The 15,404-nt window shown below is 54.1% G+C and overlaps 1 protein-coding gene across 1 annotated transcript; it reads right to left on the reverse strand.

Annotated features, from left to right (window-relative positions):
- Positions 1-455: 455 nt before the first annotated feature.
- Positions 456-12,688, reverse strand: CLEC20A (C-type lectin domain containing 20A). Its single transcript, XM_066255122.1, has 8 exons — positions 12,649-12,688; positions 10,217-10,582; positions 8,685-8,750; positions 6,917-7,282; positions 5,852-5,944; positions 3,195-3,317; positions 2,326-2,411; positions 456-567 (listed from the first exon to the last, which is right to left on the reverse strand). Exons 1-8 carry the CDS (start codon positions 12,686-12,688, stop codon positions 469-471), a joined length of 1,239 nt encoding a protein of 412 aa, XP_066111219.1. The 3' UTR covers positions 456-468.
- Between the last annotated feature and the right edge of the window lie 2,716 nt (positions 12,689-15,404).

The raw sequence follows: 15,404 nt of genomic DNA on the forward strand, positions 1-15,404 counted from the left end.
TGTATGCAGGAACATTATTCTGAAGGTATATTTTAACAATAAGAATGATGTTTTAGAATTTCCCAACTTACAAGTAAGAAATATTTAGATAGCCAGCGTGGTATTGTGGTAAGAGCACCCCATTCTGAGGAATTTGAAATTCCTTCAATAAACTGTCACTGGGAAAGAAAGTGTCTACTTTATTTGGAAGTATGGCCCCACTTGGCTTCCCAGACCGCTCCTGTCCTCTCTGAATTCCCCAGAGGTTGGTTTCAGGGGGTTTGGTTTTGGTTTTGCCTGTTTCATTCTGTGAGGTCCCAGGGACTGCAGATTGCATAAGTAGTTTCTTTTTGTGCTGGGTGGAGGTCTGAAGTTCCGCCATTAGCTTCTTCACGTATTCCTAACACATGGAGTTATTCCTAATTCTGAGCTACTTGGAATTAAAAAACAAAAACTCACTCAAAAGCGAGAGAAGGTTGTGTGAGGAGGCTACAGATGAGAAGTGAGCTCTTCTTTGTGTACTTCGAAGCCGACCCATTTCAATCTAAACTGCTCACAACCTAAAGTTAGCTTTAAGACTTCTTGGATCTGAAACATCAAAAAGAGAAAAACTGTTCATACTATCCTGTGACCTTGTCCTTACAGTCCTACACTGCCCACCTCTACACCCTTTATCTTTCTCTGCCTCCCTCCAGCTGCCTGCCATGCTTTTGTCTCTAGCATTCGTCACCAGAGGAACGTACAAAAATCAATGTTGTTAGGCCCCGACCACCATGCCCCCCAAGTTCAGTGACAAAGGAGTTTAAAACAAATGACTAAATCAGGGCTTCTCAACTGGGGCTGTTCATCAGAATCACTGCAGAACGTTAAAAAAAAAAAAGCATTGGGACCCCTTTGAGTCTCACCACAAAACTGAATAGACTCTCTCTGAGGACTTGGGCCAGGTTCTTTCTTCACTCCCCCAGGGATGCTAACCTCTGCCAGGGTTAATGGCCACTGGTCCACAGTATATGAGTGTCTGTGACAATGTTTCTCTGTCCCCATCCCTGGAACTGGGATAAGTTGGCTACAGGTGTTTGCCTTCTACGTGGAATTTTAAAATGCTGCTAAAACTAATAATATATACTTTACCTTCCCCACACACACACACACACACATGGCCCTCAGCAATTCCATCCTTTAAATCTGTGCAGTACAAATTCTCTCCACTAATATGAAATAGCTATATTTCAACAAAGATCACCAGAAGATAGGGTTCCCCATTTTGACCTCAGTCTTCCCATTATTGGCTTTAATTTAAAACAGAAGGTAGTTGGCTTCTGGCTTGGTTTCCCCCACCCACCCTCCAAAAAAATCCTTAACTTTTATGGACCTGATATTCCAAGTCTTATGACTTGGAATTTTACTTAAAAAACAATGTATCAGATGCTGAATTGCATCTTTTGCACCTGTTCTTTCTTCAATAGCAAAATGCACTAAAAGCTCTCCAGCTCCCTCCCCATTCCCTGGCAGGCATGTGTGCATGTACCCCCCCAAACACACACACACACACACACACACTGTTCTTCTAGAAACTTGAGTTTGTGAGATTTTAGGATGAATGTTCCTTTGGCCTGTGAGTAAATTGCAATAAGCTACCAGATAAATGCCAGTCTGATTCCTTGTCTGTAAAATTATGATTTTGGCTAGATGACCCATAATGAACTCTCTGGCTCTGACATATGATTATCTGATATAACTGAAATATGTGCCATTTAGGCCATATTCAGAATCAGTTTTTATCACAGTATTTAGGAATAATTCTTCCTCTTGACAATCTGTCATTTCACATACTTTAAAAGAAAAGGGGGGAGGGAAGCCTGGAAGAAATATCTATTTAGAGCAATAATAATGTTGATCATTATAATGTTAGCTAATGTTTGTATTTATTAAGCACTTACTATGTGCCAGTTTGCTAAGCATTTGGAATAGTCCATTTAATCATAATATCAACCATATGAGTTAGGTAGCATTGTTCCTAATTCATGAGGAAACTGAGACCCAGAAAGAGTTGCCCTAGGTCACACAACTAACAAGTGGAAAGCCAAGATCCAAATTCAGGTCCTTCAAGCAATGCTGCCTTAATTTTTTTTAAGAGCTCAGGAAAATTGTTGGCGAGCATAAGAAAATATCTGAAAAGATCTTGGCACACAAGCCCACCTGTCACCATGAGCCAAAGTGATGGCGATGGGAACAGATGAGCTAATTTTCCAAAGCTTGCTCTCTTGCTGTATTGGTTTTGACACTACTGCCTTGCATTGTCAAGTCACCTGACTGATCAAAATTAGAAGTGGGCGGAAGTCTCACCTCACTCAAAAACTGGTCTTTCATATCTTCTGGGTCCACCAGAGCTGGGACGGTGAAATCTGCTCTCAGGATTCCAAAGAGCTGCCCTGAAAAAGAAAGTACAATACAACCTGAGTCAGGGGTAATACTTGCCATTTGAAAATGTCAAGATTTTAGCCATTGGGAGTGCTCCTTGGACACCATCAATGGTCTGTGGTGATGTAGGATTTCAAACAGGGAAAAGAAAGGAACTACTGACCAAAGGATGCTCAGCCACAGTTAGGTCCGGCCAATGCAGCTGAAAGGAAAGAGTCTTACGTGCTGGGGGAACATTGACCACATCAGACAATTATTTTCCTTTCTGTACTTTCCTTCCTTTTAATGACTCTATTAAGTAGACTGTCTCCGCCAGGTTGGAAATACGCACTCCTCCAAGGGCCCACATTTGTAAAGGTCTCTCTACGCTGGGGAACGCCATGTCCTTTGAGCCTGTAAACAAGCTCAACCTTGGGCCAGGAGCCACAGTAACCATCTCAGGACCTACCAGCTCCTAACAGCACTCCTTTCTCCGTGCATCTCATTGTACAGTTTATAAAGTATGTAATTATCCCATGGGGTGTTTGCAGCAGCCCTGCGATGTAGGCAGGGTACTTCTTACTCTACCCTTTTTGAGGTGGGAAACAGGAGATTCTGAAGTGAGGAAGTGCCCCTTAAGCTTTCACAGGGGTCAGGGATGTCTCCTCCCTGTTCCTCCCATCGCTGCTCCCAGCCTTCCCAATGTTCCATGCTGCCGCTCTGAGATGCTCCCGAGTACCCTCTGCTAGGGAGTAGCTGTCAGATTGAATGGCTTGGTTGTGACGAGTGGGAACTGGGTGACCAGACGCAGTTACCTGACTCTGGTTCTGGAGCTTTCTCCTGGAACCGCGGGTGGTTAGATGGCCTCACATGTTGGGCCTGAGTGGCAGTAGCTGTATCTCTCACTAAATCAGTGCCACTTCCTTTGCTGGGCGCAGCTGCAGGAGGGGAAAGGAAGGTGTTATTGCAAAGGTAGCCAAGAGCAAGGTGATCTGAAATTAGTGACCGCTCCAGAGCTGGAAGACAGGCACCAGCAGCCACTGCCTCGCCGGGAGATGCCGCAATCTCACTAATTCAAGATTGTGATCATTCACAATCACTTATAATTAATAAGATGGGAATGAGGGCAGCCCTGTCCATCCAATAAGCTAAGGACAGAGGCAGGAGATGAATGAATCACGACTCATTTCACTAGTGAACTGGGATTAAAATGGTAACAACTACCATTTACTGAGTACCTGCCAGATGCCAGGCACTGAAAGATACCTCATGGCAATGATGTTTTTCTGCAGTTTAAAAATGAAAAAAATGAAGTTCAGAGAGGTTAGGAAACGCTTAAGGCCTCACAGTAAGTGGTAGAGCCAACAGTCCAACCTCAGCTGTCAGTCTCCTGCAGCCAAATAGATTGTGTCTCCCTAGACTGCCCACCCTAAATTATTACCCAGGGAGGATGGGAGGGTGAGCTGGCTCTGGCCAGACAGGCTCCCCTGTAGAGTGAACCGGAATGAGCCACAACGGGGCTGGGCCCCAGCACACCCCCACCTGCCTAGCCTCAACCACGGCTGCCTGGGCAGGATGCTAGGGCTGGGGCTCCTCAAAGGAGGGGCTGGGCACTGGACGGGGGTGGGGGCGGGAGCCCTAGTGCCCCAGGCAGGGAGCATGTTCTCATGCTTGGAGCCTGGCCGGCTCCCAGCAGCCCCCGAGGCTGTGGCTGGGGCGGGGCTGCCCACGTGGGGCGTGGGCGTGTGCTAGTCCTCCTTCCCAGCCGGGCCTTGAACCAGAAGGCCCCGGAGAGCTCCCTGGAGGCTTAGGGCCGCTCGACCTGCTGCAGGTAAGTGACCAACTCAGGGGCACCTCCATCCTGAGGGAAACTGGGGGAAGCTGGGGAAGCCGGGCCAGGCCGGGATTCCGCTGCTGCCTCCCGTGGAGTCACGGGCTTGCAGTCGGTCGCCGGGATGCTGGGATGCGCTCTGGGCAGTGACCGGCGGGATCCTGTGCCCTTCCTTGGGACAGAGGCGTCCCTCGGGGCCGCAGTCCCTGGAGTCCGGGGAGCCTCAGGAAGCTCAGAGGCGAGAGCTCCCAGGTCGGGCTGTGGCCTGCGCGCTACGGGCGCCGCGGAGTGGACGCTGGTCCCCGCGGCACTAGAGGGGGCTTCCGTGGGTGTCTGTGCACCTAGGACCCCTGCCAAGGCCCCAGGCCTGGGGCCAGGATGCGGGCAGGTGGCACCTAGTGCCGGCGGTGTCCCCACCGAGCTCTGCAGTGGCCCTGCGGTTCCTCGGCACCGGCCCTGGGCACCCACACTGCCAGGTGCATAGGGATGGCCTACTGAACCTGCTGGGTATGGCCTGGGTGGTCAGCAGGCCAGGAACAGCCGGACATCAGTTGAGACCTTAGATGTTGAGCCGAACACAGGCTCTTCCTGGCTCCCGGAACCAAATCTGTGGCCTTCAGGGTGAGGGCCACTTTATTGGTAGCTCACAGGGTCACCCTGCAGGATCTGGGTCTCCCTGCTCAGCACCCCCAATCTACCTGCAGCTCCTACCCGTAAGCCCCCACTCAACCCTCCTCCACTCCTCTGCGTCCCAGATCACCTCCTCCAGGAAGTCCTCTGGTAATTATAGGAGCTGGGACACTTCCCTTCTGTGTCCCCATCACGCTTGTGACTACACAGGCAACACCGCTTTTCACAAGTTTCTCTCCAGCCAGCTGTCAGCTCCTTCAGAATAGCCCTGCCTCTTCTCTGTGTCCCCAGAAAGAATGACGCTCTCTGTGAGGAAGTCCTCTAATTGTTTCCACATCCCCCCAAAAGGCCACAATACCTTTGTCTGATGTAAGAATCTGCAGAGAAGCCAGACCTGTGGATTTGCCCTCAGTTACCCTAGTTAACTTCCAAACTCTTGGGAAACTAAATGAGGTAACAATGTTTCGGGAATCTCACAATGCTGAAGGACCGTGCTGTCCCTGTCCCTGTCATTCCCAGCCACGTCGCCCCACATGGTCCCCCACGGCTCACCCCTCCTCTCTACTCCCAGAGGAGCCAGAACTAGAAGGGATCAGACAGGCCTGTGCATCTCTCACTGAATACCCAGCCTTGTAGACCTCAGATGAGATTTCTGCTCAGTGTCTCAGGTCCCGGTCACCTCTCCCAGGAGACTGCGCAGGTTCCTGGTCCTGGAACTGCATGTTCAGTGGTCCAGTTCAAGGAGGGAAGTTAATGGTTGACCGAGGCCTCCTCCTCCCGACCCCAGCTCGCCAGCCAGCTGGGCGGCACAGGGAAACATCTCTCTGTGTAAGTGATCCTTGGTTGGCTCACCTCTTTTCTGGCCTCTCCCAGGCCCTTCTGGGAGGACCTACCCACCCTGTGCTCCTACTCATAGGCCGCCCTCTCCACTTCCCAGGCCCTAGAGAGCCCAGGATCCAGCCAAGAACTGGGTCCAGCACCCATTACAGAGCAGAAAGAAGGGGAGTGTACCTGGCCTGGGCGTCACCCTCACAGTCACTTCTGAGGAAGGAGTGTGGACAAGCCGGGGGAGCGCTGCCGCCTTCCGGTGCCCAATAGAGGGGTCTGCAAGTCAAGATGGAGAGTGAGTGTGAGGGACACATGGCTCCCCCGGCTCTGCCACACCCACCAGGCGCCACCACAGTGACCAGACTCAGCAAGGTGCACGTGTTGTACACCTACCCGTGCCGACCTCATCTTTAATCCTCACGACAGCTCTTCAAGGGAGGAACCATTGTTCCAATTGTACAGAATAAGAAGTTTCTTTGGGGATGATAGAAATGTCCTAAAAGTAGATAGTGCTGATTGGGCAGTCCTGTGCATCTACTAAAACCCACTGAATTGGACACTTCGAAAGAGTGAATTCTAAGGTATGTGAATCATATCACAATAAAACAGTTACACAAAAGGAAGGAGAGAAGGAAAGAAGGAAGAGAGGAAGAGACAGAGGGAAGGAGGAGAAAGAAAAGAGAAGAGGGAAGGAGAGGACAAGGCCAGCTGCTGAGGAGATAAACTGTACATGAGATCAGAATAGCCAGGGTGACCTCAGCTCCCGTGCATTCCTGGAGAGAGTAACAACAACAATTGCTAGTATCTGTTGGCTGCTTACTCTGTGCCAAGGGTTCCACAAGGTCCTTTATATACACCCTCCTTCAGTCTTCAAAGCCACCCTATGAGGCGGGCCGTCGGTACCATTTTGTTAAATGTATTTTCCAGATGAGGGAAGGGCGGCTCAGAGATGCTGCTCACGTTATTTCTAGAAAGTGGTCCAGTCTGTCTGATTCCAAAGTCCATGTGTTCAACTGCTTCATTGCCCAACAGCTCATTCCTGTTGTTCATTGCTAATGCCCTGGGGCCGGTCCATTCTTTCTCGAGCTCCCAGAATGAACATAAACTCTGCTCTGGAACTCAGTTCCCCTTAGACTAGAAGTGCTTCCTTAGGTCTATCCCCTGTGTCTCGCGCTGCCAAGCGAACCCATTTCCCACCCCCTTCTAGCCTCGGTGGGCCGAGGGCCAACGGAGAGGCCTGCCACTCACCATAGAAGCAGATGAAGGGTTGCAGGAAAGAGCAGACCACAGCGTAAACTCTGGGGGTGTAGTGCACGTAGGTGCGGAGCCCCGCGCACAGCCCCGCCCCGAACTTCGGCACCTGAAGCCAGGCCGGGATGCTGGCACCCAGGCCACTGGACCAGCTCATCGACTCCGAGTCCACGTTGAAGTAGAGGCCGATCCAGGCCTCAGTCTCATTGGTGATGGACTTCAGGGCCTCCTTGTCTGCCTCATCAGTCACCACCTGCAGGTCGGCCAGGTCCGTGTGATAGGTGCGGCAGTACAGCAGGGCCGCCAGCCACGTCTTTCTTTGGTCAAATCGCTTGTAGATCCGTCTGCTGATATGGACCATAGCTGCGGGCAGAGAGCAAAGAGACCACTCACCTGTGGTTCTAAACAATGGGAGTTTGCAAAGGACGAGCTTCCATCACCACCCGAGGGACTGAGTCCTAGTTCTGGAGTCCTGAGTGAGGACACACCTCTGTTTGCAGAATTGGGAGTCCTGAGACCTGAGTGAGGACACACCTCTGTTTGCAGAATTGGGAGTCACATCCTCAGATTCATCTGGGGCCCCTGACTCTGACACATACCTGTTCACCCAAGCCCATCAAGATTTGCCTGGCATTTCCTTCATCTTCCCAATCTCAACCGACTATTAAAACTAATACTCTTTGGCCCTGAGCTATGTGCATGTGGCTACTCAGCTTTTAAAATCCTCACTATAGGCCCTGGCCGGTTGGCTCGGCGGTAGAGCGTCGGCCTGGCGTGCGGGGGACCCGGGTTCAATTCCCGGCCAGGGCACATAGGAGAAGCGCCCATTTGCTTCTCCACCCCCCCCCCCTTCCTCTCTGTCTCTCTCTTCCCCTCCTGCAGCCAAGGCTCCATTGGAGCAAAGATGGCCCGGGCTCTGGGATGGCTCCTTGGCCTCTGCCCCAGGCGCTAGAGTGGCTCTGGTCGTGGCAGAGCGATGCCCCAGAGGGGCAGAGCATCGCCCCCTGGTGGGCACAGCGTCGCCCCTGGTGGGCGTGCCGGGTGGATCCCGGTCGGGCGCTTGCAGGAGTCTGACTGTCTCTCCCCGTTTCCAGCTTCAGAAAAATACAAAAAAAAAAAAAAAGGAAAAAAAAATCCTCACTATAACCCTGAGAGGCAGATGTCACCAACTGCACCTTATAGAGGAAAAAAGAAAGGCCTGGGGAGGTGACGACTTGCCCAGACTCATGCCGTGTTATGGGGCAGGATGAGGGTCCCACACAGGGGTGCCTGCTTTAGAAGGCTGTCATCGTCACTCTACAACTACAACTCTGTGCTCCATAGCATGCAGAAAACTGACGACGCCACCTAACAGGTTGATTTGAGGAGTGGAGTGTATTTCTTTTGACAAAGAATTTTTCTACACCAGACATGAACGAAAATGTTCAGCTATCCAGAGGGGAAAACCTACCCTCCAGGATGGATAGGCCTGGGCTATGAGAAGGTGCCGCCCTCGCCCCCACCCCAGAGCCACTGAGGCGGGGGCATCCCACAGCCTGGGCTCTGCCACGGTGTGGCTGGAGACCTTGGTCACATCATCACCCCCTCTGGGTCCATTTAATAATAAAAGCATTGACGCTCTCCAGGGGTTTCAACCTGGGGGGGGGCAGCAAAGCCAGGGTACCCCTCAACTACATGAAGGGCAGGGGGGAACCCAGGTGTAGTGACCCTGCCAGCTGGTCTGGGTGGATAAGTCAAGGGGAAGGCAGGGCCCCTGGCTGTGCACCTGGCTCTGGAGAGGTGGTCAGGCCCAGAGTGGGCTCCACGATGTCGCTGTGCCCCTGGGCAGGGTCTGGAAACAGAAACAGACCTGAGTTGTGCGGCAGGAGTGAGGCTGCCCCCCACCCTCTGCAGGCAATAGCCCGTTTGCAGTTGGGAGAAGCCTAGCTCAAGGTTAGACAGGCTCCTTTGTTCCTATCTACATTTATTTGAGGTATACTGTATATATGTGTGTGTGTGTGTGTGTGTGTGTGTGTATAGAGAGAGAGGTCCTATTATGTGGCAGATGCTATTCTAGTCCCTGGAAAAAGCAGAAATAAGAGCCGCAGGATCTTTGTCTCAAAGAGAATGGGAGACAGAGCCTGCCTTGCTGAGAGGTAGGAAGGCAGACCCCAGCCAGGCAGGGGCCGGGTCCTGGGGTGGGAAGGGCCGTGTGGGTCTGGGCAGCAGAGAGCAGCCACGTGGCCGGCGGGGAAATAGGAAAGGAGGCCAGAGAGAAGAGCAGGGCAGGGTGGCTGCTCTCGGTGTGATTCTAAGTGCTGAGAGGCCCATGGAATGTGTTTAAGCAGAGTGATCTGATCTACATCTTTAAGAGTTCAAGTTGTATAGAGCACGGCTGTAGGTGGGGCTGCTCCCCCCAGGAGGGGGCGCTGGGAGGAGTGAGTGAAGTGCTAAGACACCAGAGGGAGTGTGGGGAAGCAGCTCACACTCACTCCCTTGGCGGGCTCCCCTCCTAGCACCCCTCTCCTACTGCATTCAAAACCCCAGGGCAGATGTGGGCTGCATTTCAGGGTCCTGAGACTTGCATGGTGGAGAACTTGGGACACACCAGGTCGGTCCTCCGTGCCCCTATTTGAGGGGCTGGGGTGGTACAGAGTTGGCCTGGACCTGGACTGACTGGCAGAAGAGCAGAAGCCCGCAGTGTTACCAGGAGAGCGCTCTCTGGTCTAAAACCATCCCTCTGTGTGGTTTCAGACAAAAGTCAGTGGTAGGGGTCACCTGGGCAGAGGGGCCAGCCAGAGGATGGCCAGAACCATGTGCTTTTAGCACTGATGGTGGCCTTCCTGCAGAGATGCCCCAAGGAGCTGGCTGCACCCACCGACTTCCAGAAGCAGGGGGCCCCCCAGAACGTGACTGTCCCGCACCCCCTGCCCACAGGAGATAAAACCACCTTGTGCTTCACGAGAAGGCGAGAGACCTTGAATCCTGCTCTCATTTCCTTTATATGCTGACAAATCCCCAGCCTTTCTTTGTTTCCCTTCCCCCAAACCTTTCATTGATAGGAGGAGGGAACAAAGTGAAACATTGCAGGTTCTACTTTTCCTCTGCCCTGATTTATACCCATTTCTCTGGTGGGTTCTTGGAAACTAGGGACGGAAGAGACAGAAACCCAGGCCTCAGGAAGGAGTGCAGCAAATGCGGCTAAGATAGGAGTTATCCTTGGAAGCCCCGGGCCCTCTTGCTTTCATCTGCTCGTAAAAAGCAGCCCGGGAGGAAGACCGGGAGGAAGCCCAGGCCGAGACACGGCCGTGAACACACCATGGTAGCAGATGAAGGGCTTCTGGGCTGTGCACGAGGCAGCCCCCAGGCTGAGGAGAATGGACACGGAGGACAGCGTGGCACAGATGCCCTCCTCAAAGACGGGCAGTGGGCTCCACACTGGAGCGGTGAAGGCGGAACCACTGGACCAGCGCAGGCCACCAGTGTGCACGTCGAAGAAGAGACCGATCCACGCCTCGGTGCTGCTGGTGAGGGCGTAGAGGTTCCGCACACCGGTCACGCTGTTCATGCTCTGCAGGTCGGCCAGGTCGGTGTGGTACTTCCGGCAGTAGTGCAGGGCATCTGGCCAGCTCAGCTCCTCCTCCACCCTCGAGTAGGTCTTGCCGGCGCTCACCAGCTGCATGGCTGGGGCAAGGGAGGCTGTCACCATAGGGCCACCTCCACCCCTCTCTGATCCCCAAAGGGCTTTCAGTCATGCCACAGGCAGCCTCCCCAGCCTCTTTTCTCCCATTTTGCCCCATACCCCTAGCCCTCCAGTTGCCCGCAGCTCTGCCCTTGGGCCTTTGCACAAGCTGGTAGGACCAGCCACCCCTATGTGCTCCCTCAATCCCCTCAGTTCCCCTTTCCCCTTGCCCAGCTAACTCCTCTCCCCTCTGCCCCACTCTGGGTAGGTGCCCTACCTATGAGCACACAGGATGTGCCCTTAGCTCACTGAATCCTTCCATCAATACCCTGGGACAGGCGTCCCTGCGTCTATTTAGCAACTGAGAAAACAGTCCAGAGAGTTAAGAGACTTGGCGAAGCCCACTCAGTAGGAAGGGATTGAGTCAGGACCCAGGAAGTAGGCGGGGCTCCCTGGTCCAGGCCCGCAGCCGCCCCGTGGCAGTGCCCCTACACGGGCAGCAAGTCAGAATCAGTTGGGAGCCTTTCACAAACACAGCCTCAGGCCCACCTTACAGCAAAGATCTGACTTTGCTGGGACCAGCATCACACATATTTTTATAAATCCCCTGGGAAAGGATCTTTCTGCTTGTCTGTCTCCACCACCAGGTCCAGGCAACTTGGGAACAAAGAACAAGGTGTATTTATCATTCTATTTCCAGTGCCCAGCACATCAGGAGGGCTCAACATGTTGAAAATGAATGAATGAATAAACAAATGAGCAAGTCAAACTTCTCCTGGGAACAGCCCCCCAGCCCCCAGACCTCAGTGTTCGCATCCTTCCTTCCTGACCCCATTCCTGTGCCAGGTTCCCAGCAAGCAGGAGCCCGTGAGGCTGCTCTGTCCTGCCCAGGTCCTGCAGTGCACAGGAGTCGGGAGGGATGGGGGAACCAGCTTCAAGCCAGATGCCCCAGGAGAGGAAAGTAAGACCGGGAAACCGGGTACACGGGGTGCCCGGCATGTGCTTGGTGCGGGGAGACTGGAGAAGGACCAGGAGGCACTTGCTAAGAGAACGGAGTGCCTGGTACCCACCAGAGTTCCAGATGTCGCCTGTCGCTGAGGAGAACTGGAGAATCACTGTGTCGGAGGAGGGAATAGGAAAAAAAAGGTGACTCTGATGATGATGTGCGATTCACTTGGACATTTTTTATCCTCTTCCGTTTAATTTTTTAACCTCACTGGCTGTGGCCCACCGTCTGGATTTTGGGGTCTAATGAAAAGCCCTGCCTCCCCAGCTGCTATGGCTACACGGTGTCTGGAGACCTCCAGATTCTGCCCTGAGCCCCAGGCCCGTGTCCATCTGGCTGTTGTCCTGTCCGTACATATAGCTTCACCCTCTGTCCTAGCCCCCCCCAGCACATTCAATGGCACCCTGCCCTCCAGCGTCCCCAGCCCCAACCCAGGAGCCACGATGGGTCCCTCCCTTTCTCTCGTTCTTGCCATCTGGTCCCACAGCGGACTCCGTCTGGTCTGCGGCCAGCGTGTCTCTCGAACCTTCTTGAACTTTCCACTTTCCATTGCTCACTACTGGCCTGACCCAAGTCTCTGGCCCCTCTCTGGGACTCACTGTACTGGCCCCCACAGGTCCCTCTGCGGCCAGAGGGACCTTTCTAAGATGTTCCTTCTTGTCACCCTGATTATTCCTGCAGTAATTGTGTTCACGGTCTTCTTGCCAGGTGTCTTTAACCCCCAGAGTGTGAGCCTGGCGAAGTCAGGCACCTACTAGGCATGTCATAAATACATGTTGTCGGGGCGTAAATGAGGACATGAGTGACATAGAAGGGGAGCAGCAGACTCTGGGTTCCGGGCCCTGGGCCCTGGGCCTTGGATGTAGGGGGTGCCCGGAGCCCGGGGGGCTGAGGCTGCTGTCCCCAGGTCGGACTGACAGCTGAAAAACCATTGTTTTCCGCTTTGTTTCCCCTTCAGCCTGGAAATGTGGGGACCTCGGGGGAAATGTGGGGGCCTCAGGGGAAAGGCACCCTTCCCTCTGACCGAGCCCTGGGGTGCGTGGGGCAGGGTGGAGGCATTACCTGCCGTGCAGAGGGAGACCAGCAGCTCCGGGGCCAGCATGGCGGTGACAGCACAGGACAGATGGCTGGTGGCAGAGGCTGCACCTGGCCTTCTGGTCCCTTCTTCCTTGCTCTCCACACTCCTCTTTCCTGCCCACGCTGACAGATTTCACTAAGCAAATACTTACCTGTGCCTGCGGCCGGCAGCCACTGTGTGGGGTGCTGGTGTGGTGGAGGGGCAGGCAGAAGAAAGCAGAAAAGATGTCTGTCCTCCTGCAAGTGACAGGGAAGGCGATAGGCATGAGGAACCTGATGAGCAGAGATGGGGGAGCCCAGCTCTGGGCTGGCTGCTGGGGCAGCAGGGGGCAGGCTAGGTGAGGCCCCTAGGGTCCTCGGGGCCAGAGAGGCAGGAGGGCAAGAGAGAAAGGGGGGCAGGGAGACTGAGTTGGCATATGTGGGCCAGGCTTTGCTGGGCTCTCTTCCCTGCCCCCCTCACAACAGCCACACACACCACCAGGAGAGGCCACTGTGACCCCCATTTTACAGGAGAGAAAGGGGTGGTTCAGAGAAGCAGAATAACTTGCTTAAGACATGGTAGGAAGGAGCACTGCAGCAGTTCAAACTCAGATCACCAGAGGGCGCAAGGTGGGCAGGTCAGGGCCCCCAAAGTCCCACTTCAGTGGGAGCAGAGGCCCCTCCCAGCTCTAGGCTCTGGCTCCCTGATTAAGCACAGACCAGCCACCAAGGACCTTCTTTGGGGAACCAAGAACAGCTCTCTCTCCGTCTCTCTCATTCTCCCCCTCTCTCTCCCTCCTTCTCCCTCCCAACATCCTGTTTATGCCCAGATCTCTCCCTATTCCCCTAAAAAGGCTAAGCTTTTGGAAACCAAAGCCTGGAAGACTCTTTTTTTTCTGCCCTGGCCCCACACACCCTTCCCGGAGGAAGGGCGGCCGCCCCTGAAAGGGCACAGGAGGAGGAAGAAAGTGCCCGTGCTTCCAGGGCACGGCCTGTGGCAGTCTTCTCATGCAGTGATGGCCTGGGATGACTTCATCCCAGCGATACTACCCATTTGTGCCTGGGCCTCTAAGGGCCACTCTCGGGAGACAGAAGAGAACCTGACACTCCTGGCCTGGAAAACACCACGCCAGCCAGGACCCTGTCTCTCGGCCACTTGGTCTTTCTCCCAGGTGTCCTCACCTGTCTTGGTTTAAGGGCCCTGCTGGTGCAGGGCCTCTGGGGCCCTGGGGGTCAGCACAGCCTCTCCCCACACTATCTTCTCCGGAGCTCCCTGCGAGCAGGGATTGTGCCTTAGTCCCCAAGCACTCACCCCATGACAAGGACAGTGGCACCTCTCAGTAAAGGGTCAGCATTAACAGTTGTCTTAGGAAGACTCACTATTACTCTTCCCTTTGTATTCCTGCCCCTACCCAGGACCCTGTCTGGTACCCAGCGCCGATCCTGAATGCAGGGGCGAGGTAGGGAGCTGGTGAGGAGGGGAGGGCAGCCCTGCTCCGGGACGAGAGCTTGCCTGGAGTGTGTCAGGATGCCCCGCAGGGTAAGAGGACAAAGGGTGCAAGATGCCGCTGGCTCCCTCCGTGACTCAGGAACAAACACATGGTTTGCATGAGCAGCAGGAAGCAGAGGGGTTCATGGACGAGCTGCAGCATCTTCCCCCCCCCACACACACACACACACCACGCCCTTAGGCACAGGTCCACACCCTTAGGTACAGGTTCCAATGGTCCCTTTCCCACAACCCATACAGACCTTTTCTTCCCAAGCCCACCAGATCCCCAAGTGGAAGCTGCCCTTCCCTTGCGCTTTTAGAATAGGCAGGTGTCCCGCAGAGGGGTGGCTCACGACTGTCGGGTCTTTGTTAGACATGCGCGCTGTGGCCACCGCCAAGCACAAGTCCAGTGGGCAGTCAGCCCATATGTGTTGAGTAAGTGAACGAACCCTTTCATGTTGTTGACCTTACGGATGTGGGCACAACCTGTCGGAGTCAGAGGGGCCTTGGGGGCCACCTCTGCCCGAGGGAAAGGTTCCACACAACCAGCCTGTGTGAACCCCTCCACAGCTGGGGAAAGCCGGGGCTCCCGGCCTCTGTTCCCCAAGGCTGCTCTGTGCAGCCTCTCCTCAGGGCTGCTGAGTCAGAGGGGGAAGGACGGACCCCCCCCCCCATTGTGCACAAGCCTCCCGTGGCTTGTCTTTGTTAACCCCTGTTCTACAAATGTCGAGGGAAGTGCTGGGAGGGAAGGCGGGGGTGCCTGTCCGCCGGTTGAGGGGTCCGGGGAGCAGGTTACACGCGCTGGCTGTGTAGCCCGGATGCCTGGGTTCACTTCCCAGCCCCCGCACCAGGCTCTGTGACTTTAGAATATTTAAGCTCTGAGTTAAACCATTTCTTCATCTGTAAAATAGGAAGAATGATAGTGACTACCTCTTGAGGTGGTTGTGTGGATTAAACAAACACATTCGAGATGCTTGGGTAAGGCACTGTTTTTTGTTTGTTTGTTTGTTTGTTTTTTTAAGGCACTGTTTTATTACAGTGATTTCCTGTATCCCAGTAGGTGAACCCTTGACCTAGTTCAACCTGCGAGCAAGACCGGCTGGGTCTCACTGGTAATCACTGGGCCAGAGAGTCCGGGTCTGCAGGCCCCATGCCCCTCTCCAGGGTGACCAGGATCCCTCTTAACAATGGGACAGACAGCCCAGCTTCTCTGTGCTTGCACCATCCCACCTTTTACGAGGAAGCCATGCCACGTGGCCCCAGCTACCTT

The sequence above is a fragment of the Saccopteryx bilineata genome, chromosome 2, assembly GCF_036850765.1.
Source record: "Saccopteryx bilineata isolate mSacBil1 chromosome 2, mSacBil1_pri_phased_curated, whole genome shotgun sequence".
NCBI classification, from domain to species: Eukaryota; Metazoa; Chordata; class Mammalia; order Chiroptera; family Emballonuridae; genus Saccopteryx; species Saccopteryx bilineata.

Coding starts and splice junctions, on each gene's coding strand:
- CLEC20A (XM_066255122.1), bottom strand. CDS start 12,688: ATGCTGGCCCCGGAGCTGCTGGTCTCCCTCTGCACGGCAG. Junction 7,283..8,684: donor GACCACCTCTCCAGAGCCAG/GTGCACAGCCAG, acceptor CTCTGCCCGCAG/CTATGGTCCATATCAGCAGA. Junction 5,945..6,916: donor ACCCTTCATCTGCTTCTATG/GTGAGTGGCAGG, acceptor CTTGACTTGCAG/ACCCCTCTATTGGGCACCGG.